The sequence below is a fragment of the Schistocerca piceifrons genome, chromosome X (genome assembly GCF_021461385.2).
Source record: "Schistocerca piceifrons isolate TAMUIC-IGC-003096 chromosome X, iqSchPice1.1, whole genome shotgun sequence".
NCBI lineage: Eukaryota > Metazoa > Arthropoda > Insecta > Orthoptera > Acrididae > Schistocerca > Schistocerca piceifrons.
The window spans coordinates 866,267,455-866,292,913 of record NC_060149.1 but is presented as its reverse complement, the minus strand read 5'-3'; the positions used below and the strand labels follow the sequence as shown (position 1 = coordinate 866,292,913).

At 41.6% G+C, this 25,459-nt stretch overlaps 1 protein-coding gene across 1 annotated transcript in view; it reads right to left on the bottom strand.

Annotated features, from left to right (window-relative positions):
• Positions 1-25,459, bottom strand: part of LOC124721662 (probable medium-chain specific acyl-CoA dehydrogenase, mitochondrial) — a 181,092-nt gene that overhangs the window by 109,998 nt on the left and 45,635 nt on the right. Inside the window, exon 5 of the mRNA XM_047246732.1 lies at positions 3,531-3,611. Within this exon, the coding sequence (XP_047102688.1) occupies positions 3,531-3,611 (81 nt within the window). The remainder of the gene's footprint in view (positions 1-3,530; positions 3,612-25,459) is intronic.

Here is a 25,459-nt window from a genome sequence, read left to right as displayed (position 1 = left end):
GTTCTTCTTTCACAGGATGGGTATTCAGTAAAAGTGAATCATTTACTTGAGGGCTCAGCATACTCCTGAAGAACAGCTCATTGCCTGTTGATGTGCTTAGAAACTTTGTCCTGGTGCTGCCATTCTGCCATATTTATATGGTCTGGCTAACATACGTGAGCAAGGGACTCCACTACAGCTGTATGTGAGTAATTTGGGTGCTCCCACTTACAACTTGGCCAAGTATTTAGCATCTTTTCTAGGTGCTTATATCAGAAGAAAATGTGCACATCATATTTCCAATTCTACAGTTTTTATACAATGATTGAAGTTTCTCTTTCTTGGTCCCTTGGAAATGCTTGTCAGGCTTGATGTAGTGTCACTTTTTACCCAGGTTCCTCTTCAAGAATCCTTGCTTTTAATTGATGAAGAGACTGGAATAGAAAATCTCTAAGCTTTGCCACCATATGTTGGCATTAAAGCTTTTTTTATTCAGTGACAGATTTTTAAAATGCCACCCTCAGTGCCATGTCCTCAAAGACTTCCATAAATAAAATGGTGACTATTGGGGATGATGAGCTCCCCATAGCCACTATCAGTTTGTTCAAAAATTTTATTTGTGTTTGGAGGTATGTTGATGATATGTTTATGGTATGGCCATGAGGGAGAGTGTTTGTGTGCTAGTCAAGATTAGAGTGTTTGTCAGCTCAGTAAAGGATGACTTGGGATTGAGGAAGCCTGTTGTGTACAAAAGCCCTGCCATTATGGAAAAGCTTACATTAGTCAAACAATTCATACTATTCAGGACTGATGTGTTAGGCCAAAACAAATGCCTTTGGCAATGGTGCTTGTGGTGTCACCGCCAGACACCACACTTGCTAGGTGGTAGCCTTTAAATTGGCCGCGGTCCATTAGTATACATCGGACCCGCGTGTCACCACTGTCAGTGATAGCAGACCGAGCGCCACCACACGGCAGGTCTAGAGAGACTTACTAGCACTCGCCCCAGTTGTACAGCCGACTTTGCTAGCGAAGCTACACTGACCGATATGCTCTCATTTGCCGAGACGATAGTTAGCATAGCCTTCAGCTGAGTCATTGGCTACGACCTAGCAAGGCGCCATAGCTTTGATAATTAATATTGTGAAGCATGTATCATCAAGAGTGATGTTCTACAATTATAGATTAAAGTTAAGTATTCCAGAAGCTACGTACTTTTCTTTATAGCATTCATTACGTATCCTGTTTCAGACCTCACGCCAGCCTGCGTGAGTTTAAGCGCGTGCCTTTCGGCTTCCTCTCATTGTGTCTAGACTGTCTTGTCTAGACACAACAGTGCTCGAGAAATCTGTGGTGCCAGAACACTGTCTTACTGAAGGACATAAAACACAGTCCCAATAGCAATTTTCATCTCTTCATAAGTTTAAGAGATCTATGGGCATCTGACTATCTGTCAACCTTATGTACAGGGTAACCCTTTTCTCTATAAGATTTGGAACCCTGTTTTCTCACACATTAAAAAGCAATGGTCTTTGATCTGCCATCAGAATAGTTTTTGATAGTGATTTATTGATTTCATTACCAAATTAACCTCTCCTTGATGCCTTAACATGTGTCTTATCTATATAGCCCTTCCTTTGTTAAAGCCTTGGCATAAATTGCCTTCTCCACGTTTCTGACACAATACCTCCTCGTTAATTATCCAATCTACCCATCAAATCCTCAGCATACTTCTGTAGCACCACATTTCACAAGCCTCTATCTTCATTTTGTCTGTATTGTTCATTATTCATGTTACGCTTTCTTATACTTTTCTGAAAGTCTCACTAAGATTTAAATTTATATTCAGTCTTAACAATTTCTTTTTTTTTTTTTTTTTTTTAAGCAACACTCTTCTTCTTAATGCCAGTTTTCATTTTATGTCCTAAGTTATCTTGCTGTACAAATAACAAAACTCTTTTGCTGCCTTGAGTTTATCATTACCCATTCTAATACCCTCAACATTATCTGATTTAAACTGACTATATTCCTTTATCTTCTTTTTTCACTTTTGTTGAATTTGATATTGTAACCTATCTTCAAGTCATAATTCATTCCTCTCACCGAGCAAGGTGGCGCAATGGTTAGACACTGGACTCGCATTCGGGAGGACGACAGTTCCATCCTGTGTCCGGCCATCCTGATTTAGGTTTTCCGTGATTTCCCTAAATCACTCCTGGCAAATGCCAGGATGGTTCCTCTGAAAGGGCACGGCCGACTTCCTTCCCCATCCTTCCCTAATCCGATGAGACCGATGACCACGCTGTCTGGTCTCCTTCCCCACAAAACAACCAACAACAACAATTCATTCCTCTCGGCTGATCTTCCAAGTCTTTGAGGTTTGCTGATGACATTGTAATTGTCAGATATTTCAATGCTTTTAATTCTTTTCCTGGACTTTAATTCCCTTTCCATGTTTCTCCTGAGGTTCCTTTGATGCTTGCCCAATACACAGACTGAAAATTAGGGATACTCTAAAGCCCTGTCTCACTCCCTTCTCATTTACTGCTAACGATACATGTCATTTGACTCATACCTGCAGTGTGATTTTTGTACAAGTTGTCTATAGTATTTTGCTCCCTGTATTTTATTGTTGCTAACTTCAGAATTTCAAAGACAGTATTGCGATCAATACTACCAAAGGCTCTCTCTTAATCTACATATGCTATAATTGTAGGTTTGCCTTTCCTTAGATTATCTTCTAAGATAAGTCATTGGATGAATATTGATTTACACGTTCCCACTTTTTTCCAGAACCAAAACTAGTCTTCAACAAGGTCAATTTTTACAATTCTTCTACATATCATGCTATAAATAATTTAGGTTAATATTTTGATCATGACTTGTTAAACTGAAGGTGAGGTAATATTCACAGCTGTCAGTACTTGCCTCTTTGCTACTAGGATTATTACATCCTTCTGGGATGTCTGAGAAAATTTTTCCTGTCTCAAATAATTTGCATGCCAGGCAGAATTGTTTAGCTGTGTTTTTTTTCAAAGGTGTCTATTACTCTGAGAGAATGCTATCTACACCAGCTGCCTTGTTGCAACTTGGGTCTTTCAGTACACTATCAAACTCTTCTTATACTATCACGCCTCTCATCTCATCTTCATGTACTCCCTCTTCCTTTTCCATAACATTTGTTTGTCTGACCTCTCCACAGATATCCCTCTACAGTGGTTTCACCTATGGTGTGTATATCGTTGAAACTTGTCATAGCACCAAGGCCCATGGTTTTTAGGGCAAGAAGGGGGCTGGAGGGGGGTGGGCATAACTTTCCTCATATTGAAATACAATCATTAACTGTTTTGTTGTTCCTCAAATAATTTATGCAACATTGTTTGTTCAGTTAACATTTTGAATAAAAATTCTAGATAAATCTGAAACTCAAGAGAATTTAATCTTCCAAAGCAGACACATGATCGCTTAAACAACATAAAATATCTTTTGAAGTTGTCTTAAGAGCTATTTTAAATAAGTGTAAGATGATGATAAACTTTTGCCATACTTACTGCAAGAATTGGTTCTTCCACCATGCGTCCTAGATATTTTTTTTGCTGCTCTTTATTTCCTGCTAATATAACTGGAGATTGCTGGAAAAAAAAGAGGAGTTTGTCTTTCTCTTCGTACTAGTGACCTTTGCAGTTACATCTACTCCAGATAAATATAACTCTTGACTGTGAGGATTATGCTATTGATATTAATTACACTTTGTTTCATGCTACAGATGTATATCCTGGTATTATCATTTGGTTCCTTTTTTATTCTTTTTTTTTTTTTTTTTTTTTTTAAAAAAAAAAAAAAAAAGAAGCTGTTACCATCTATCATGCAAGTTAAAATATCTTATTATTTTTATTTTACATCAAGTAAAAGACACATATAAAGTAATGAAAAATCTTTAACATAACCTGAATGTTTGAAATATTTTCGATGTTGTAGATATCAGTTACACAGATAATAAGGAAAGACATTCAGAACTTAACAAGACCAGCTTTTACCCAGACCATCTATGACTACATTGATTTCACAGTGCCAGAAGCATGACAGTGAGAATTAAAGTTTACAGTCTACAGATTAGTAATGGGGCTACCTCAATTCATTAAAATTATACAGTAATTGAATTAAAACAAAGGTTTTGCCAGTTAACAAACAGTTATAGCCTGCTATTTAAAGTCACTTTATGTTGACACATAACAGATTGAAACTGTTCCAGGTGAGGACTCAAACCTTAACTTATCCCTGCAGTGGTGTCTTGGTCCTCAACTGTACAACTGTATATGGTGGTCAGAAACAATCTGAAAAGCTTGTAAGTGTGTTGCAGGGTAGGTAGTGTCAACAAATAATTGTTCAGAAAAAATTCGATGTGTTGTGGCGTTTCCAAGTTAAATTGACATTGGAGTTAGCCAATAACGTCACTGTGCATGCAAATTCAAATGGCCTACCAGATACAATTAGTTTCGGTTGTTCTCATAGCATAGATGACAGCATATGAGACTTCTCAGCTTTTGGTTCTGGTTCAATCCTCACTCCGTGGTTCAGTTTTAAGAAACACAATTAAGAATACATTTGGGCACATTGTCTCTGGTGTGCCACTTGGATTTCCATGTGCAATGGCCTGATTGGCTTACTTAAATACTAATTAACTCAGAAACATCACTTTGTATCAATTTTTTCTTAAAAATTATTTCTCAGCACAACCTACCCTGCTTTAAAGATGTTACCAAAAATCAGGACATTTTGGGATTTTTGGTAACAATTTACTTCACACTTTTGCACAACAGTCTAGCATTTGGATGGACATAGGCAATGTATGTTTTAATACTGTATACATAATAGACAAATGTATGCATAATACATAAAGTGGAAATTCCCATACGTATTTAGCAACTGCAAAGCATTGACATGTTCACTAGTCTTACATACAATCATCCATTTCACCTACTGCAGCTGTGCAGCAGCCTGTGTCCCCTCCTTCATCAGCTTGTAACAAGGGTGTCCTGGTGTCTGGTGCAGGGGGGGGGGCGGGCGGCTTGCCTGGTGACGCACACAGACAGTACGGCCACGGACCAGGTGCTCAATATCACCATCGATGCCGGGCCAATCCACATGCCGGTGAGCCAAAACTTTCATAGGGCACATACCCCAGTGCCCATGGTGTAACAAACTGAGCACCCAAAGCCACAATTCCGGAGGGATGACTACTCGGTGGGCATCTGACTCCGTGGCCAACAGAAGGACATCATCGACCACACAGAGCCTGTGAGACAGGTGGCGCCAGGGGCTGAAATCAGACTGCATCCGACGAGTAACATAGGACGGCCACCCATGGACCACGTGGTTGAGAACCTGCCGCAAGACAGGGTCGTGGCAGGTAGTCGCAGTAACATCACCAGCCATAAGAGAAAGACCATCCAGCGCATCCCAGTGGCCACAACCAAGGGGTGGTCCGGAGAGAAGCCTGGTCACAGGCAGGAGTCCAAACAAAAGGTACCCCTTTGTGGCACAAGTGATTGAAGGGTTGAGCAACGGAGGCAGCCTGGGGCAAGAACTTTAAGTAATAAGTAACCTTGCCCAGAAACACCTGCAGTTCCGATAAGTCCTTTGGGTCGTAATGTCGCGGCCATTGAAGCCCTTCCTCGTCCCAAGTGCGAATGCCATCTTTGCTAAGCCAGTGGCCCAAGTATTCCACTTCCGGTTGAAAAAAACAACACTTATCCAGCCGACAGCGGAGACCAGCAGACTGCAGAGCGTGAAATAAGGCGCTGAGGTTTTGCAAATGTTCCTGGTGGGAACGCCCAGTGACCAAGATGTCATCCAGATAATTCACACATGCAGGGATAGGCTGGGTAAGCTGCACCAGGAATCGCTGGAAAATGACCAGTGCTGAAGAGACACCAAAGGGAAGGCACTTGTACTTAGAACATCATGGTTATCAACACGCCTTTCAGATTGTATGAGATTCGGCATCCAAGGGCAACTGGTGGTATGCCTCAGCCAGGTCGATCTTGGAAAAATACTCCCCCCGGCAAGCTTGGCAAGAAGATCTTCCTGTCGGGGAATGGGGTAAGTGTCAACGAGGGACTGAGCATTGACTGTAGTGCCAAAATCCCCACACAGCGGAAGGGACCCATTGGGTTTCCATATGACCACCAGCGGTGTCGCTCATGCACTATAGGTTACAGATTCCAGCATGCCAGCAACCTGGAGCCGATTGAGTTCCTGCTTGACCGCTGGCCGTAAGGCCACCGGAAGGTGCTGGACCCGGAAAAAGTGAGGCTGTGCATTCGGCCGGAGGGTGATGTGCGCCTGAAAGCTGGAAGCACATCCGAGATCTGGTGCAAATGACGGGAAAGCGGAGCACAGATCGTACAAGTCCTGAAAGGGAACAGCCGTGGAAATGACCTTAACTTCATCGGAAATTGAAAAGGCAAACAGTTGAAACGCATCCAGGCCAAAAATACTCGAAGCCAATGGATGGTTAACGACAAAGAGGGTAAGGAGCCGCGGAACATGCTTGTATGTTGCCTGGACGACGAACTGCCCATGAAGGGGAATGGAACCGTCTCCATAGGCAACCAAACGGTGAGAGGGAGGCGACAACGCAGGAGAGCCCAGCCGTGTATATGTCGCTATAGTTTTCAGGTCGACACTGGGGCCACAGTCTCCCTGATTAATGATAACCTCAGTGAAAATGCGGAGTGTGAGGAAAAGCTTCTGCGCTGATGGGTCATCCTGTGGGACGACCAATTGCAGAGTGTGGATGGTATCTTGAGGCCCAGGAGGGGCAGGACTGGATCGAGTCGAGCGACTATGACAAAACGATCGGATGTGGCCTTCTTTGTTACACAGTGTGCATGTTTTCCAGCGATGGGGACAATTAGCCCGCAAATGGGCAGTAAAGCACTGTGGGCAAGACGGAAGTGGGCCGCGTGACCAGCGGCGAGGGGCGACCGAAGGCGCCAACACCACAGAGACGTCAGAACATGAAGAGTCCCAACAGCGCTGGCCCTGTTGGCTGGGCCACATCAATGTCACGAGGGCGGAACCTGCCAGGACGCCGTGATCACTGCCACCTGCGGTCACGCCATAAGATGCTCGTTAGCCACTGGATCAATTTCAAAGGAGTGGGCAATGTGGAGAATGTCTTCCAAGGAATGTCTTTAGCGTCATTAAGGGGTGGAAATGTCGGTGGACGCAGGAAAGCATCGGACACATGAGGACCCTGAAGCTGGTGCGGTAATGCGTCCCGGGCATCGACTTTGTCCGTTAGCAACTGCAGTGACTTTTGTAAGATGTCTAACTGGAGCTGCTACTGCTGCTGCTGCATGAGCTGCTGCTGTTGCTCCAGCAGACAGTCCAACTTCACCTCCATACCAAGAACGACCACCGGTTACCTCGTTGTAACTGCCATCAGGACGGTCACGGGGTAGCACTGACAGAAGGCGCGGCGGGACCCGTGGAGAGGCCCGCGAACAACAAAACAACAGAAAAGGATGGACACGACCAACATAGGACAGAATGAATATGACAGGACTGAACAACAGAGTCACAAGGAAACAAACTCATACATGAACCGGGAAGAAAGCAGTCTAACGCAAGCGAGGTGTAAACCGATGTAAGCAACAGTAGACTGACTGGATGGGCAAGTGGCCGGTGCTTAAGTATGCTCTCGGGGGTGCCGCTATTGGCCGCTGGGACCACGTGTTCCACTGTGGTGCCCCCACACTAAAAGCGGGCCAGGAGGCGCGTGCCGCCATAGCTTACGGTGCAGCGACCTCTATGGGTCTTCGACATCCATGACGCCTAGCACGGATTCAAATTCCATGGCGCGCGGTACCAGATTCTGTATTACAGTTTGTGGTCTGTTACTATCTTCAATAGAAGCTTTATTGGGATGCCTACTGACCCATTTTGTCTCATTTCCTGCAGTGTTTTTACTTACTGATTTTATGCACATTCTGGTAGGGGTGTTTTTACTATGTATATAGAAGCCCATGTTGTTTTTGTAAACAGCTAAGGATATAAAAAAGTAATGACTCCATGTTTTAATGCAAAAACCCTTGAAACATTTTAAATAAAACAAATGTTACTAACATTCTAGATCTTCATTCTTGAAGTCTACATATTTGCAGCCCTCTGCCAGTATAGGGCTCCAAATTGTAGCATGTAACATGGTGGTGCATAATGTAACTATGTCGGCATGTGAGGAACAGCATGCTGCAATCAAGTTTTGAATTTGAAGAGTTCATCCACACATGGAACATCCTCTCCTTCAGCATGACAATGCCAGAGAACATGCAGGAGCTGCAAGAATTTGACACCTTGGATTCACTGTCATTGATAGTGGTGAAGTGGTGCAAGCAGAGGTGAAGTTGTTTCTCCAAGTCCAGCCTGTATGGACAATGATCAAAGTTAAATCCTCAAATATGTTCTCTAAGTTTTGGAAACAAATGAAAATTGGATGGGCCATCAACAATGTCAAACATTCTACAGTGATGGTATCAAGAAACTGGTCTCTTATTGGAAGAAATGTATTTGTTGCCAGGCTGATTATGTGAAAAATAAACATGTAGATATGAAGAATGAAGATGTAGTATGTTAATAATGTTTTTAATATGAGAATTCTAAAGGCTTTTTGAATAAAACAAATTCAGAGGCACTGATTTTCAGCACATCATCATTGCACACTTCCAATTTACTTGCTGGACCAGCTTGTCAATCTTGATACATTTTGTTCCACATCTGTCTGCAGAGCACAGGATTTCCCCTATTTTATTGTTATTTCAGTAAGCTGTGAAGGAGAGGGTAAGAACTAGTTTCAATGAATGTTTGAGCTTGTATGCTTCACCATAGTTCCAGTTTATATTTTTTTACCTTCAGCCAGTTCAAGAATCAACATAGGCATTTTTACTAATTAGAAGAACGTATATGACAGGAATAACAATTATTGTATATTTTTCTCTGACTGGATTCTTATTTCACAGAAGTAAAGACGTTATATTCCTAGCACAGTGGAATCATTTATAATTACAAGGTAAGAACCCATTGGCACAGATTGCCCAATCATCAAAGACCAAAAAAGTTCAATTGGGGGAAAAAGCTTCTGTAGTTCCAAATTGTTGTACATTGGTAGGAGGTGAAGAGCCATGAACAACATATTAAAAATCCTGACCAGTAGGGTGTGAGCATGCGACAAGGGTGTTTAAAGGCCATATTTTTATGTTTTTCTTGAGTAACTCTAAAACAGTGGCTTCTAATGAAACTATTTCCCAGCACAAAATTAAACTACATTAAATTTCCTACTAAAAGGTAATATTCATTTTTTCTCTAGGAGTAATAGTTTCTGCGTTGCAGTGGATGGAAAAATAGCAGATTATTAAAAATATTGTTTTAATGGTATACAATTTATGATTATTGTTAAATAAAGTGGGTTATGAGCAAATATTAATTGTGTGTACTTAATCTAAGCATAGTAGAACCATATTAAGGGATAAACTGTGGGGTGTAACAGGGTGGACAGTGGTGTTGGTGGAAGGTAGAAACATGAGGGAAGGCAGGTAGCCAGATTGTGGTCCTGCACTTCCCTCCTTCATAGGTCTGCAAACTGAAGAGCAAGTAGATGAGTTCCTTCACTCTCTCTATCCCACCACATCACAAGAAGTAACTAAAGAGTGTTCCACAAACTTTTACTGACCCTGCCACAGCTTGCCTTATGAATCATTGGTAACGTAATGCATTTTGTGAAAAATAAATACCCCCTCAGATGTGTTTGTGCACTAACACTGCAAGGAGTACATGCAGGGTATCCCAGGGGGAATGGTCAGTATTCAGATATAACTCATTTGAAGCAAAAAGCTTCATATGGACATATGCCCTATTCCAAATTGTTCCCATGATACATTTGTTTTTGGTCTAATGGTACACACATATTTGTCTTGTCCTAATTACTGGATTAGCTATGGTAATACAGGTAATACAATTAACTGGCCACCAAGATTGTCAGACCTTATGCCATTAGATTTTTTTATGGGGTGGGATGAAGCCTGAGATGTACAAATCAAAAGGTGACTATGCTAGATGAACTGCTGAGTCGCATTGTGGATGCTGCTGCCCTCATTAGGGAATGTGCAGAGGCACTCAGAAAGCAACACACGTTCTCCCAAGAGTGCGCAAATGCAGTGAAGTTCACAGTGGGATATTCAAACATTTATTGTAAACTGTATAACAGCTGTAATGTGACATGTATGACAATTCTTATAGGTGAATGTGTTAAAAATGCATATTTCACTGTTCATTATGTTGTATATCTGTAAGCCTGACCATTTATTGAATAATACAGAAAATAATTAATGTATAAGCATATGCCCCATTCTAACTTTGTTCCATATCTGAAACCATTCAATGTGCATTGTTAGTGTTGTTAGCAATAGGGGGTCCCTTGAGTAATAGTCAATATTCAGGGATGTGTCACAACTGATCATTTTATGCAAAAAAAACTTCATAAGAATGCATGTGGACTGATCCTATGTAAAACACTGCACACTGTTGTACACTGCTAGAAGGGAAATTAGTTCTTAGTCATCCTCTACAGCAGCTGCAGCATTCTACTGGGAAAGACAAATCCCTCACCATGAGCACTGCTGAACTGCCAGTTTACAGACAGACTATGTCTACCTCCCAAGCATTTCTCTTATGCAAGTAAAGTCATTTCACTGAGCTAAGTTTGTATTTATTTGCAGTTGTTAAATTGCTATTATGTAAAAAAACTCCACAGCTGGAGCTGTAATTGGTCTACCACACTGAACAGCCTGCCTTGAGTGTGACATGCTGTTAATATGTATTGGACAGCACTGGTTTCATTGCCTCCACTACCAGTTGCTGGAATGCTTTTCACAGCATCTGTTCTGACAACGTTTGAAGGTGCACTTTGGAACAGCAGCAGGTCACCTACGTGTTAAAGTAGTTCAGATATGCATTGCTTATCCTATGTTAAAATAGCATCATATTACTGGTATAGAATTCACCGTGATCAGTACCATTCCAACAGATGTGTTCACATATACCTTGCAAGATATGCTGTGAAAATTCGGTGAGTTGTTCAACTCACTGCAGACTACTACACAAGTGCCAGCAATTCCTGAATGGAAGCGATTTAGGCAGTGTATCAGTGACACAGTTAATGGTGAGAGATGCAGAACAACTTCCTGGTTCTTCATTAATTCAACACTGGCTGACTACAGCTTGTTTACATGGCTTTACAATACACTGTCAGTATAGACAGCAGGAACGTGGCACATTTATCAATCCAACCCCTTTCCCACCATCACTACATAGATCACTGACAACACAACACTTATGAATTAAGTGCTTCTCAGCCATTATTTGTAGGAATGTATTTTCACTTTATTGATTGAGTACTGATTTTCAGTTTTTAAGTGAGCTTTATTTAAAATAATTATTTTACTATATAAACACGAGCCCAGAGAAGTTATTTTGCCTATACATATAAGAGAACTGGATAGAGAATGCAGTGGAGGTACAGTCTCCCTAAATCAAAAAGTGAGCAGAATTCGTGGTAGGGACAGTTGCCTTTCTAAGAATAATGCTATAACTGCCACACATTATGATAAAAAATCAATTTCTGATTTAGTAGTGTACAACAGGGAGCTGAAATTTATTCAAATCTGTCAATATGTGTCTCTCGTGTTACTGTTACTAGAAATCATATTGTATCCCATATAGTGTCAATGCTCTCTGCAGAAAATAAACACCTTCCAGGCATGTCTGCACACTGCATCAGCAGTGATTCATAAGGTAAGCTGCAGAAGAGTCATTATAACTTTGTGAAACATCCTGTGGTTGCTTCTTGTGATGCAGCTGGGTAAAGAGAGTGGGGACTCATTACTCCTTGCTTTTCGATCTGCAGACCTATGAAGTAGGGAAGTGCATGACAACATTCTGCCAACATACCTTCCTTTGCGATTCTAACCTCCACCCCTGCCCCCCTCTCCTCCTTTCCTTCCATCCTGTTACACCACCAGGAACACAATTGATCCCTTAATATGGTAGTGCGCATTTCTTTTGGAGTGATCCTCGTATAAAGTTTGTGATTACTGATAAATGAAGATGGTTAAGAACAAATATTAAATGTGTGTAGCTCATCTAAGTACAGTACAATTTTTATGAAAATACGGTTTTCATTGTGATGTGTGAAAGCTTTACAGTGTGTAGATACATCCTTCCCACTTGTTTTCAAATTTAGTTCAACCTGTTACCGTGAGTGGCACTGTCACAGCATGTCTTCAAGATGGCTGCTACACTTGAAGTTCGTCAGAAGCAACGTGCTGTCATAGAATTCCTGTGCTGTGAAAACGAGACTGTGGGAAACATCCACAATAGGTTGAAAAAGGTGTATGGAGATGCTGCTGTCAATTGCAGCACAGTTAGCCGGTGGGCAAGCAGGTTACGTGATGAAAGCGGGCACGGCAATATTGATGATTGTCCTCGCAATGGCAGACCTCATACTGAACACACTCAAGAGCCACCATAAATTCTGATGCATATGTGATGACACTGAAGAAATTTCAAGCTCAATTGAGTCATTTTCAACCACATCGGCAAAAGCAGGATGTTTTGCTGTTGCATGCCAATGCACGGCCACATGTCAGTCAAAAAACCATGGAAGTGATCACAAAACTCGGATGGACAACACTGAAACACCCACCTTACAGTCCTGATCTGGCTCCATGTGACTATCATCTCTTTGGGAAACTGAAAGACCCTATTTGTGGAACCAGGTTTGAAGATAATGACTCCCTTGTGGATGCTGCCAAACAGTGGCTCCAACAGGTTGGTCCAGAATTTTACCATGCAGGTATACAGATGCTGGTTCCAAGATGGTGTAAAGCAGTTGACAGGAATCGAAATTATGTAGAGAAATGAAAGTATTGTTCCTAAAAGATGTATCTACACACTGCAAAACTTTCAAACATGTAGAATAAAAGATGGATTTAAAAAAAAATAGTGTGCATTTCTTTTGGAGTGACCCTCGTACCATTAAAACAATATATTTTATTAATCTCTGACTTTTCCACCTGCTGCAATGTGGAAACTATTAATTCTAGGAGAAAAAAAAATAATGAACTGAACTTTTCCTGAATGAAATTTAATGTAGTTCAGTACAAATGTTTCCTAGCACAAAATTAGAGGTCACAGTATCCAAGTTATTCGAGGAAAACATTAAACAGTTACACCCCTCACCACCTCCCACACTGAGATCCCACCAGTCAAGATTTTTAGTATGTTGCTCATTGCCCTGCCCCGTAAAAAAATAAATAATAATAATAATAATATTGTGATGTCTTATACTACATGATTCCTACTATTAGTCAAGTCAAGTCAAGAAAGGAAAGTTAGGGGAAAAATTCATGTACTCAGTCATTTTCTCCCATAAGGTTTAGAACATTGTGGACAAATACTAGGCTTCCTTACAACAGCCAATAGGCTGGAGTAGTCCATCAGCAGAGCACAAAACATAGTGGGCTGGTGGGCCAACAGACTGGCCAGCTAGCCTGATTTGTCCAGCAAAGTGGGCAGCAATCAACTCATGAGCTCAGCAGATCTTGAGGGCTTGTTAATTGCAACACAGGACAGCACACTAAATGGGCTGAAGCCTGCAATAAGCATGACTCTAATCTCAACACAGATACTAAGGTGCCTCATATACAAGATTATTCAGTAAGAAGGTCTAGCTAATCCAGACACTATGTAACCATGAGACTTGTTCTGTTTGCATCCATGTTCTTACTACTGGAATAGCAAAATACTTAGTGCCTTCGTACCTCTACATTTCACACCACAAAGGAGGAGCAGCCATGATAACCTTTCATCAAAGACAAGACCTAAGTACCTTGAGATTCTTAAATTCAGAATAATGCCCTCTCATCTAAATTTGCGGTAAATGGAAAGTGCAACATGAAATATACAAAAATATTTTTTCTGTAGAGACTTGAAAACCAACCATTTCACTTCACACTTTCAACTTCCAAAATGTCAGAGGCAGCTGATGCACAGTGCTGAGAACCTGGAGCAACAACTGAACAAAGAAAATTCATTGACAAATATCTAAAGACTACACTAAACTCCTTATTGTAGAAGAAATGCATTTATTGCTATAATAAATAGGTTTACACCAAGAATTACATCTTGGGAGACACCATTCTGTTGAGAAAGTTGATTGAAATAAGGATCACAAACTCAATACCAGAAATACTTTTCAGAAGGGCACATCCACAGCCATGCTGGAAGACATCCACAAATCCCTGTAGTTACTGAAGGATCATATGCCTACAGGAAGTATAACATCCATTTCCAAACTGAAGATTGTAAAAACAAAGTGCTATTAATTTGGAAATATTTTGACGACATCATAGGTAAAAGCAGATGAGTGGTACTGGTGTCATCAATGTTTCACTGATAAACACAGCAACACCCCTTCTTCATGTTCATAAGTTAGGTTGTTTTTCCTATGGAGGATATATTACTACAGTACAGTGTTATTCACATCATTAAGTATAGCTTATGAAGGCATATGTGCATTGGGTTTTGTGTGTTAATTTTAATTTGTCCAAATGTGCCCTGTATAATTCACAGTCTACTAAAGAATAGGAGCCAGCTAATACTAGGTTTTTCCCTCACCTTTTTCTGCAGTGTAGTGGAGTTTATGTTGCAAGGACAGACATAGACGTCAAAGTTGGTCTGAAAGTATTTCTATTTCTAGTGTAGAAGCTTCACAACTAAATGTTATTAGGGTCTTATGATCAGAATGTTGGAGCTCTTGTTTGCTGCTACTCTTTTTGCCCAAGCTTTTCCTAGCTGAGGACAGGGTAGAGAATAATGAGAATGTAGAGGGAGATATCTTGACTGCATTTTCTGAATGAGAAAGTTGATTGTTCTAGTTGCATCCATGTTCTTACTACTGGAATAGCAAAATACTGAGTGCCTTCATACCTCTACATTTCACATCACAAAGAAGGAGCAGCTATGATAACCTTTCATCAAAGACAAGACCCAAGAACCTTATTGAGATTCCAAAATTCAGAATAATGCCCTCTAATCCAAATTTGTGGTAAATGGAAAGTGCAACATGAAAGGTATCTCCCATTGTTGCAGTTGTCATGGTGTTACAAGAGTAGTGATATGCAGCATGAAATGTTAGGTATAAATGAGTGAATAAAGGATTATTTTTTGTATTCTTTATTTAAGACTAAGACATCTGGTGTAACTAATTGTGTGTTGTATAATGCTGTATCTCAGCATTGTTTCAGCGTATCCACCAGCTGCTGCTCGTTGTTCTGCCTGGCAAGGTCCAGGGGGGGTCTCCCCCCCCCGCCATCCCTGGCCGCACTGTCTGCCCCCGCATGCAGTAGGTCAACCGCCACCCCTGCCTGGCCCCACACTGCCGCCAAGTGCAGTGGCGTATGTCCCAAGTCATCTCTGCTGTTGGGGTCAGCAGATACATCCAGTAGCAGCCACACAAGAGCCGTGTGGCCATTTGCTGCAGCGAAGTGTAGGGGCGTCATCTGCCTACATGCCAATTACAACTACGCCTTTATAGTCGCAATTGCAGACACAGATATATGAGGTCTGATCAAAAAATTCTGGAACATTTGCAATTTCAGGCCAATGGTGTGTTGTAGTGAAATGTGGCTGGAATCCCTGCACATGCCTGTGTTTAATGTGCAACTGCTGGAAGTTTCATTGTTGTATGTCTGTTAGTTATTGTTCAGTGTTATACTGAGTAGAACATTGTCCCACACAGTTTGCAATTTTCAGGTGTCAGAGTTACAGTAGCAACACGTCTACATTAAATTTTGCATGGAACTCAAGAAAACCTTTACAGAGACACACCAAATGATGCAGAAAGCCTAAGGTGATGAGTACTTAAGTTTTACTTGGTGTTATGAATGGTTCACATGGTTTAACTTCCATCCAGCCTTTTTTTAAAGATGATCCTTGTTCAAGATGCCCTTCGGTGTCTACTGACAACGCTCATGTCAGGAACGCCAATGAAATTGTCTGTACCAGTCAAAGACTGACTGTCCAAGAGATTGCAGATGACTTTAAAATTTCAGTTAGATCATGTCGTGAAATCCAGACCCAGCATCTTGGAATGCATCGTGTTGCCACAGTCTGTCCCCTGGCTCATGAGTCAAGACCAGAAAGACCTACACCTAACTATCTGTCAAGAGCTTTTAGATTGTGCAAATGAGAATGAGATGTTCCTTAAGAGAATCATAACTGGTGATAGAACCTTGGTCTCAATATCAAAACTGTAGACCCATGTCTCTTCTTCACAATGGGTCAGAAAAATTTCTCCAAGACCAAAAAAAACTCATCAGGTCAGGTCAGGTCAAATGTCATAGCCATGCTGATAGTTTTCTTTGAGGATTAGTGCACTCCTTATCTAAACCCAATAACTGTGTCAGCAGCTGATGCTAAACGGTGGCAAGCTATGTCCTAAACACCATATTTCTCATATGGTGGCTTTCCCTTGTACAGGGTGGGGTAAATAAAAGTGGCCTAGACAAATGGATGTGATTATGAAACCATCTGTGACAGCGTTAACAGAGGAGGAAAAGGTAGATACTTCCAACAGGATGGAGCAACTGCCCATACAGCCAGCCAAACTTTGAAGCACATTTATACAATTTTCACGTCTGATAGTGTGGGATTACTTTGTGTGGGGAGCCCTCAAATCTGACAGATCAGGTGACATGGGTTGCCAGCTAGGGCCATGACCAGACTGACCTCAGCTATCAAGTCTAAGAACTGCAGTAGAAATTTAAATTCCAGCAGTCCAGCTTTGACCTTGTTTACCAGTGCCTAAAAGTGCCAAGAGTGAACGGTGGTCACATTCAACATCTGTCGGGTTAGCACTGTATTTTATTTCCTCTGCTGTGTTTCTTTGTACCCTGGAACTCTGTTCTCTGGGCCACCTTTATTTACCCCACCCTCTATTTGAGAATTATATGTCAAAATCATTTACAATGAAAGCAGTGCATTAGATTGTAGTTGGATAAACTCTTATTAATCCACACTTTGAGCAAGTCAGAACAGTCTCAAGGCTGTTATTTTCTTCCAGTTCATCATTTACTTGTTACATGATCTCCGTGGGGTTGATTACCAATGTGATTTTGCCACTTGTCAATAAGTTCTTTGGAGGCCATGATTTGACGCAATGCCTTTACTGCAGTTTAGAGTGTTGTGAATTTCAGTAGTGATACGATATTTCCTAAGGCTTTTGCTCTGTAATAGTTTAGGTACTTGAGTGTACATCATTGTTGGGGCTATTAAATCAATTTAAATTTCACATACAGGAACTTGTTATTGAAGACAAATTCCCTCTGTCCTTCTGTATATAAAATGGGCATATTCTCTAGAACATACTCTTTTTCTCTTAAGAACCATGATCACATTGTTACGGATTCATATAGTCCAATCCTAGCACTGGCTGTTGGAGTTACTGAGAATCCAAAATTCTCACCCTTTATTGTAATCTAGAAGACACTGCTAACCGCTAAGCAGACCACAACTGGGCTGTTATATGGTGTCACTGCAATCCATACCTTCTGCTATGGTGCCAAGGGGCACAACCTGCAACACACATGATGGCTATACCACACAAGTCATGTCTGTAGCAGCCACTCAGGATTTTCAAGTATACCTCCAGACCACCAGACAGTGCACCAAGGGCTGCAGACGATCAAGTACCTTGCCAGGCAACAGCAAGAGATCCCTGGCTGCCTACACTTGGTCATCAGTTACTAGGGGGAATAACATTTCTTCCTGGAAACAGCTATTTAAGGAAACCCAGGGATCACTGTGGACAGTTCCCATTGATGAGAGTGGCTGACTCGGGAGCTTAACTGAGGGACTGCAAGCAGCCAGTGCACATCAGCGTGTTGTTGGCAATGAGAGAACAACACCAAGAAGAAGACTTCTGCATTCGAAAAAAGCTTTCTTTGAGTGTTAGTGATTTCAGTATTTAGTCCTGGCTCCAGGGAGTTAGGTGGAGTTAAATTCACAGAATTGTATTTTGTTTGGAACTGCAGAAGATGCAGAGTTAATTTCTAATTATAAATTGTGACAAACATATTTTTGGTTTTTGGAAGGACAATAAAGAAGCTGCTGTACTCCTACTGGGACTCTCTTTCAAGTAGGAAAAAGACAGGTTTTGCACCTTCAGAGGTGGCACCTAGCGATAGTTGGTAACACACTGCAAGGATTCTGCGGATGCTGATAGCAGTCATGCATGACAATAATGCGACCAGTGATGTGCACCTACCTGGTCTGGCCTCCGACTGCTGAAAAGAATGACCTCTGCAGCCTGGATAAAATTCAGCCATGTGGTGGCCAAAGAACAGTTGAAATAAACATGGATGAGAGAAGATACTGTCAGGCTGTGTGTTTGGTACTGTAGTAGATTGCTGTAAAGATTGGACTTTGAGTCAGTCCAGTAGTATAATCCTATATCAAAGTTAGGTAAACATCCAGTTACTGCTTATTGGTGCAGATTGTTTGCTCTTGTCCAGATCCCTAAGGTGTTAGTTTGCTGCTTCTCTACTCCTGGCCACCTGTCTTCCTACATTGATATCTAATGAAAGCACACCACAACTGGCGCTGGCGATTTTTGTTCCACCCTTCTACTGTTGTCAAGTCCCAGTAATGTGAAATACAAAGCAAGAAAATGGTGTCCAGAAACCACTAAATCCATGAAGAAAGAGTGGTAGAAGAGTGACAGGCAAAACAAAAAACGGCAATCATATGACAAACAGTCAAGTAGCACAACAGAAGGCTATTCTGTTTTGCATTTACTTTCTGGTTCCTGTGCTGCATTTGCTTTGCTTGATCAGCACATATTTCCAATTGTGTGTGTTCTTATTTGTCATTCATTTGCCATTTATTTGCAAGAGTGCATTTTCTTGCTACACTTGGATACTGGTATCATAGCAGTGCAGCAAATTCCAAGGCCTCAAATGCCTGCTTCTCAGTCAGCATTTAATCTAATGCAGTATTTTCAGTTTCAGAATGAATAAATGCCCCAACACATGGACACCATCAATCACTTCCTGGTAGCCCAGGTGGCACTGAAGGTATCACCAGCAGCTCCGGCAGCCAGCAGCCTACACAACTTCTGTTTGCACTGCCATTTCAGGAATTCAGTGAGATGAAAGAAGACTGGTCTGAATATCTCACCCAGTAGGAAGTTCATTTCATGGCACTTCAGGTGTAAGGTACTGTTAAACATTCTCATTTTTTGATCAAATTAAAATTCTTAAATACACTGACTCTTCTTTGCAGCAAGTTATGCAAATTATAGACTATAAGGACTCTTGTGATAGTGCAGCAGACAGTTTTGAGGTAGCGCCTATTTGCAGTGCAGTACAGCCTGCTGTGGCCCACTCACTGTGGCCGGCTAGGGAACAGCACAAACAGCAGTGTAAACAGAATGTGAGACAGCAGGCTCATTGCCTTCACTGTAATTCACCACCCAATCTTGTCCTTGATGAGAGGAAACTTGCGTTTCCTGTGGCAAGCACAGGCTGTTCAGTCAGTATATTTACAGAAACATAAAGCACTGCTTACTCAAATGAGCCACATTCTCTTTCATGGGATGTTATGTTACCTTTGTTAAACAATGTTGACACTGAAGAACAGCATCATGTTAGCCCTAAAGTGAAGAAGTCACACAAACTATGTGATCAAAAATATCCAGACACCCCCAAAAACATAAGTTTTTCACATTAGGTGCATTCTGCTGCTACCTACTGCCTGGTACTCCATATTAGCAACCTCAGTAGTCATTAGACATTGTGAGAGAGCAGAATGGGGCACTCTGTGTAACTCATGCACTTCAAAAGTGGTGAGTTTATTTGGTGTCACTTGCATCGTATGTCTGTGCACAAGATTTCCACACTCCTAAACATCCCTAGATCCACTGTTTCTGATGTGATAGTGAAGTGGAAATGTGAAGGGACATGGACAGCACAAAAGCATACAGGCTGACCTCGTCTGTTGACTGAGAGAGACCACTGACAGTTGAAGAGGGTCATAATGTTTAATAGGCAGACATCTATCCAGACCATCACACAGGAATTCCAAACTGCATCAGGATCCACTGAAAGTACTATGACAGTTTGGCAGGAGATGAGAAAATGTGGATTTCATGGTCGAGCAGTTGGCATTTACTGGCATGATATGTGGCTTATGAGCAAACGACACCTTGCTTGGTGTATGGAGCGTAAACATTGGATGACTGAACAGTGGAAAAATGTTGTGTGAAGTGATGCATCACTGTACACAATGTGGTGATCTGATGGCAGGGAATGGGTATGGTGAATGCCCAGTGAACACCATCTGCCAGTATGTGTAGTGCCAACAGTAAAATTCGGAGGCAGTGGTGTTATGGTGTGGTCGTGTTTTTCATGGAGGGGGCTTGGACCCCTTGTCGGTTTGTGTGATACTGCCACTTATTGCTACCCACCGTTGAAATGCAATTCGGGGATGGCAATTGCATCTTTCAACATGATCAAGCACCTGTTCATAATGCAAGGCCTGTTGTGGTGTGGTTACATGACAATAACATCCCTGTAATGGACTGACCTGCACAAAGTCCTGACCTCAATCCTATAGAAGACCTTTGGGATGTTTTGGAAAGCCGACTTCATGCCAGCTGCCCCCAGCCATGCAAATTTCATACTACACTTACTGCTTATGCTGACCAGGACATTCCTGTCTTAAGTACTTGTAGCCTTCCAGCCTCTTTCCAAAGCCTAACAAAGACAGTGACATTTACAGTGCTTTATTCACAGGGCCGTGAAAATATTTTTGGGTTGGAGTAATTTGATTTGTTTGGGCTATGTGTCCAGGAGAATGTACTTTCTGTTACTTCTTTTTAACCTTAGGGCAGTGTTGCAAAACTGTGTGAAGACTTTCATGATTAGCTGGTGGAAGTTCTAGGCAAAGCTAACAATTTTACTGCTCATATCATGATGAAGGACAATGTGCAGCTGTGCTTTTGTAGAGCTAGTCCTTTTTCATATGCTATTTATGACAAGGTGGCTCAGGAAATTTATGCATGGTGGAACAATGGTAGTATAGCACCTATTGCAGCTAGCCGGTCGACATCACCACTTGTAATTCTGATGAAGCCTTCTGGCAGACAGAGGTTGTGCACTGATTTCAAAGCTACAGTGTACCATCAGACTATCATTGATTCTTATCCATTGGGTGCTATGCTTACTTGCAAATACCTCTGGATGAACGGTCACTGCTCTCAGGGAAAGGACAAAATATAATGTAGTTAGGCGTCTGTCTTTCAAAGTCAGTATTATGCAGAATTTTAACAGGGACAGAAATGGCATTTTTTGTGCATACTTATGAATCACTATTTATGCAGTATTTTCAATATTTGGAAAGATATGTCCAGGTCTAGACAGCTCCCCCTCCCCTTAGAAACTATCATATCGGAGCTGTTGTCCATCTGGGGTGTTCAAGCTTTGTACGTTTTGATCCTGACAAGCCAGTGATTTTGGCCATGGACATTCCCCCTATAAGCTTTGTGCAATTTTGTTGCACAGGATTGGTTTGGTAGACAGGCTAATAGCATTTGCTTAAAAATTGCTGAACAGTTGAAATGTAAGTTCTCACACTTATCTACCAAGTAATGAAGTTTCATCATATCTTTTTGGAAGAAAGTTTTACCTGATGACAGATCATACATGCCTTCAAACCCTGTGTAGCTCCTCCAAACTGGTTCCCCTTCATATGGCACAAAAGCTGCAATGATTAGAAGTGAACTGATACACAAACATGCCAATGTCAGCAATTCTTGCACTTCCCTGTTGGCCCAGATTCTGCTTTTGAGGCATCAGAAGTCTCTTATTGCTGCATTAATACTCAGGGCGCAGATGTTTTGCAGGGCTTCTCACACAACCACCAAAGGATTTTTCCCAAACCACAGCAGCAGATCCAGACTTACAGATTCTGTTGAACTACATCTGTACTGGGTGGCTGCAATCAGTAAAGCAGATCCATAGCTGGGTGGTTCACCGACACTTTGCCTGTACTCACCATCCATGACTGATCATTCTCAGTCCACAGTGAAATCACCCCCTGTTGGATTGCTGATTCCCAGGGCTCTTCAACAACATGTGCTTTGCTTGCCCCACCAAGGTCATTGGGACATTCATGCATTGAATGGGTGATGTCACAATGTCTCACCTGTATGGAGTATCAGTCAGTTCACTCCCCACCCCCACCCAACAGTTCTTCGACTGGCCCAGTTATTACTCATATCCTGTCTTGCATACAGATGCAACAATACTACAGAAGAATCTCACATCACTATTTCCCACATCAGTACACCCAACAATACCCACCACATACACACATACAATGAAGCCATGTATCACAACAGTTCTACTGCAGCCTGAAACTTTCTTATGAAAGCTCAAACACTGTAGGCTCGTGCTTGTCTGCAAATACAAGGAGAATTCAAACAGTAAGTTACTCATTATTATGGCAGAGCAAACAACTTTTTTTGAGTACTGCAGTACACTTCAAAGGGAAACTACCAGGCTGTTGTAATACTCTCACTGTTCCTCAACAACAAAATCTGTTCCTTGTTCATTGGTCATAGAGCCATTTGAGAACTATTCTGTGAACATCTTTGTTGTCGAAAAATCTCTTTTCCCCTACATAAGCTTTTTCAGCTTGCTGAGAAGATGGAAATTACATGATGTAAGATCTGGATTGTATGGCAAGTGCTTGCAGGCCTCCCACCAAAAACACTGAAGCAAAGCTTATGTTGTGCATACCCTGTGAGGTGTTGCAACATGATGCATCTGCTAAATTTTCCACACCTCTTATTATTTATGCCATTGCACAGTGACATCAGTGTTGCAAAGTATGAATATGCATTAATGTTTGGGCACTGTGCCAAAATCTCTGTGTACACAACTCCTTTGCAGTTGAAGAACATGGTGGCCATGACTTTCCTTGCTGCTGGCACAACTCTGCATTCCTTCCACAGAGGTAAGGAGATGTGTCTCCTTTCTATAGATACTCTCTTCATTACGGGTGTGGAATGATTGAACCATATCTCAATGGTTTCCTTAGCTGCATCATTACTAGCAAGGTCTTCCATAGTGTGATGCCCAAGGAGGTCCAAAGATGCCACAAACCTTGCACCTTTGTGTGCAGGTGACAGTGATGATAGAACACAGCGTGACTACAATTTGTGATACTGCACCTGAAAGCTAGACATAGAATGAGTGTTGCCCATTGAGATACACATCTGCTGAAAAATATCCATGATAGTCACTCTGTAATTACTGTGAATCAGTTCCTCAATTGATCACAGACAACAATGTCCAGGTAATGTCAATGGTCTTCCTTCCCAATCGGCATTACTTGGTCTTGGTCAAATTGTTGGCACCATTTCCCTACAACTGTGGCTGGACACAACATTGCATTTGACCCATATAGAGGCAGAATTGTAAGGTGGATCTGTGTGCAATTTAGACATTTTGCCCCCTACATACTTCAACTATGGAGTACATTTCCAGTTGCCACACCTTTTCACTCACACACTGATGCACCTGTTATCAATATGGCAGCAAAACCAAGGATGCAGGAAACCCAGAGCAGGTATTCTTTTCTGAAAATTTGCCACTCTTGTTGGACTTAGTAAGTTACAAATGTTGTCTCTCACTTTCTGAAGATCCTAGATAATATGGAAACTTGGGCCAGCTAACAAAAGTACATTCTTATACACTACAGTTAGGACATAGTTGTACAGCAGATTGTGTGTATAGTTATTAAGTAACAAGAAAAACAAAATGAAGTTGTATGGAACTTTATGAATCTATAGAAACCAAAAATTTAAGCTTAGTGTGTGTTTATGCAATACAAATGATATTTTTTGTATAAATAAAAAATCTACTCACCAAGCAGTGGTAGGAGAACACAGATATAAAAAAAAGGTTTTACTTAGACAAGCTTATGGAGCCAGTAGCTCCTTCCTCCAGCAGAAGGGTTGAAGGGGATAGAAGACGGGCGAAGGGATAGGAACTGGAGATGTTAAGGAAAAGGGGTAGAGTTTGGAGAAGTTACCCAGAACCCTGAGTCGGGGAAGACATACCAGACAGAATGAGAGAGGAAGACTGATTATTGGGGACCCCACAGATGAGATTTAGAAATCTGAGAGATTATAGGTGGAAGACAGGATAATATGCAAGACTGTTACATACAATGCACTTAGCTTTCCACTCTACTGATGAAACACCATGCATGAATTAACTAATCTCTAAGGTGGGACGCGCACAGCAGAAAATAGACAGGTCAGAAAATGAAAGATGTACAAGACTAAAATGGAGTGAAGAAAGGAGTAGTTACTGTTAATTTATGTTGATTTCTTCCAGTTCAGTATTTTTTAGGGCCTGATGGATGACAACAACCAAGGACATGTTGTAACACTAGTTTCAACCTGCAGAGTTCTGAGAAACTGGTGTCTGGCGGCAGAACCTAGATGGTGTGTGTGGTGAAACAGGCACCGACGTCATGACTGTCATGCTGTAGAGCATTCCCTGCCACAGGGTATTGAGTGTTGCCAGTATACACACTCTACCTATGCCCATTCATCCAAACTAATAACTTGGTGGAAGTCATGCCAGTGTAAAAGACTGAACAGTGTTTACATAACAGCTGGTATATGACGTGTAATTTCATAGGTTGCTCTGCCTTTGTTAGTTTATATTTTGCCAGTTAAAATTCCTGGAATCTCTAATTTCTGAATCCTGTACCACATTCCTTGCTGTTGATTTCGTCCTTATGAAAATCCAGCTACACACTTCTGTCCACATTAAACCTACTAACAAACAACAGTACTTACATTTTGACAACTGCCATCCTTTCCATGTTGAATGTTCCCTCCCATACAGCCTCAGCATTCAAGGCAAATGTATTTGTTTGGATGCAGACACTTTACAGCAATACACCACCATTCTCACTTCTGCTTTCGAATGAGGCTGGTGGGGTAATTACATTCAGTGGAGGCTGACTTCCTAGGCCATGGCACATCCCTACATGGTACTGCTGATCAATTTATTAAGCAAAGTTGTTTTTTGGAGAGAACACCAGAATAATACTGAGTGACAAGCAGCGTGCTCCAGTTACTTTTACAAGATCATGGTTTTCTAAAATTATGCCCTGAAATGAGAGCCATTCTGTCTGAGATTTCACCCACCACATCTAGAATAGTTTTTCGTCACCCTCACAATCTCTGCAATACCCTTGTCAGACCTTCTGCTCCTTCAGCATCCATCTCCACCCCTGTGGCTCAGACACCTGTGACCATTCCCACTGCAAGAGTTGCCCT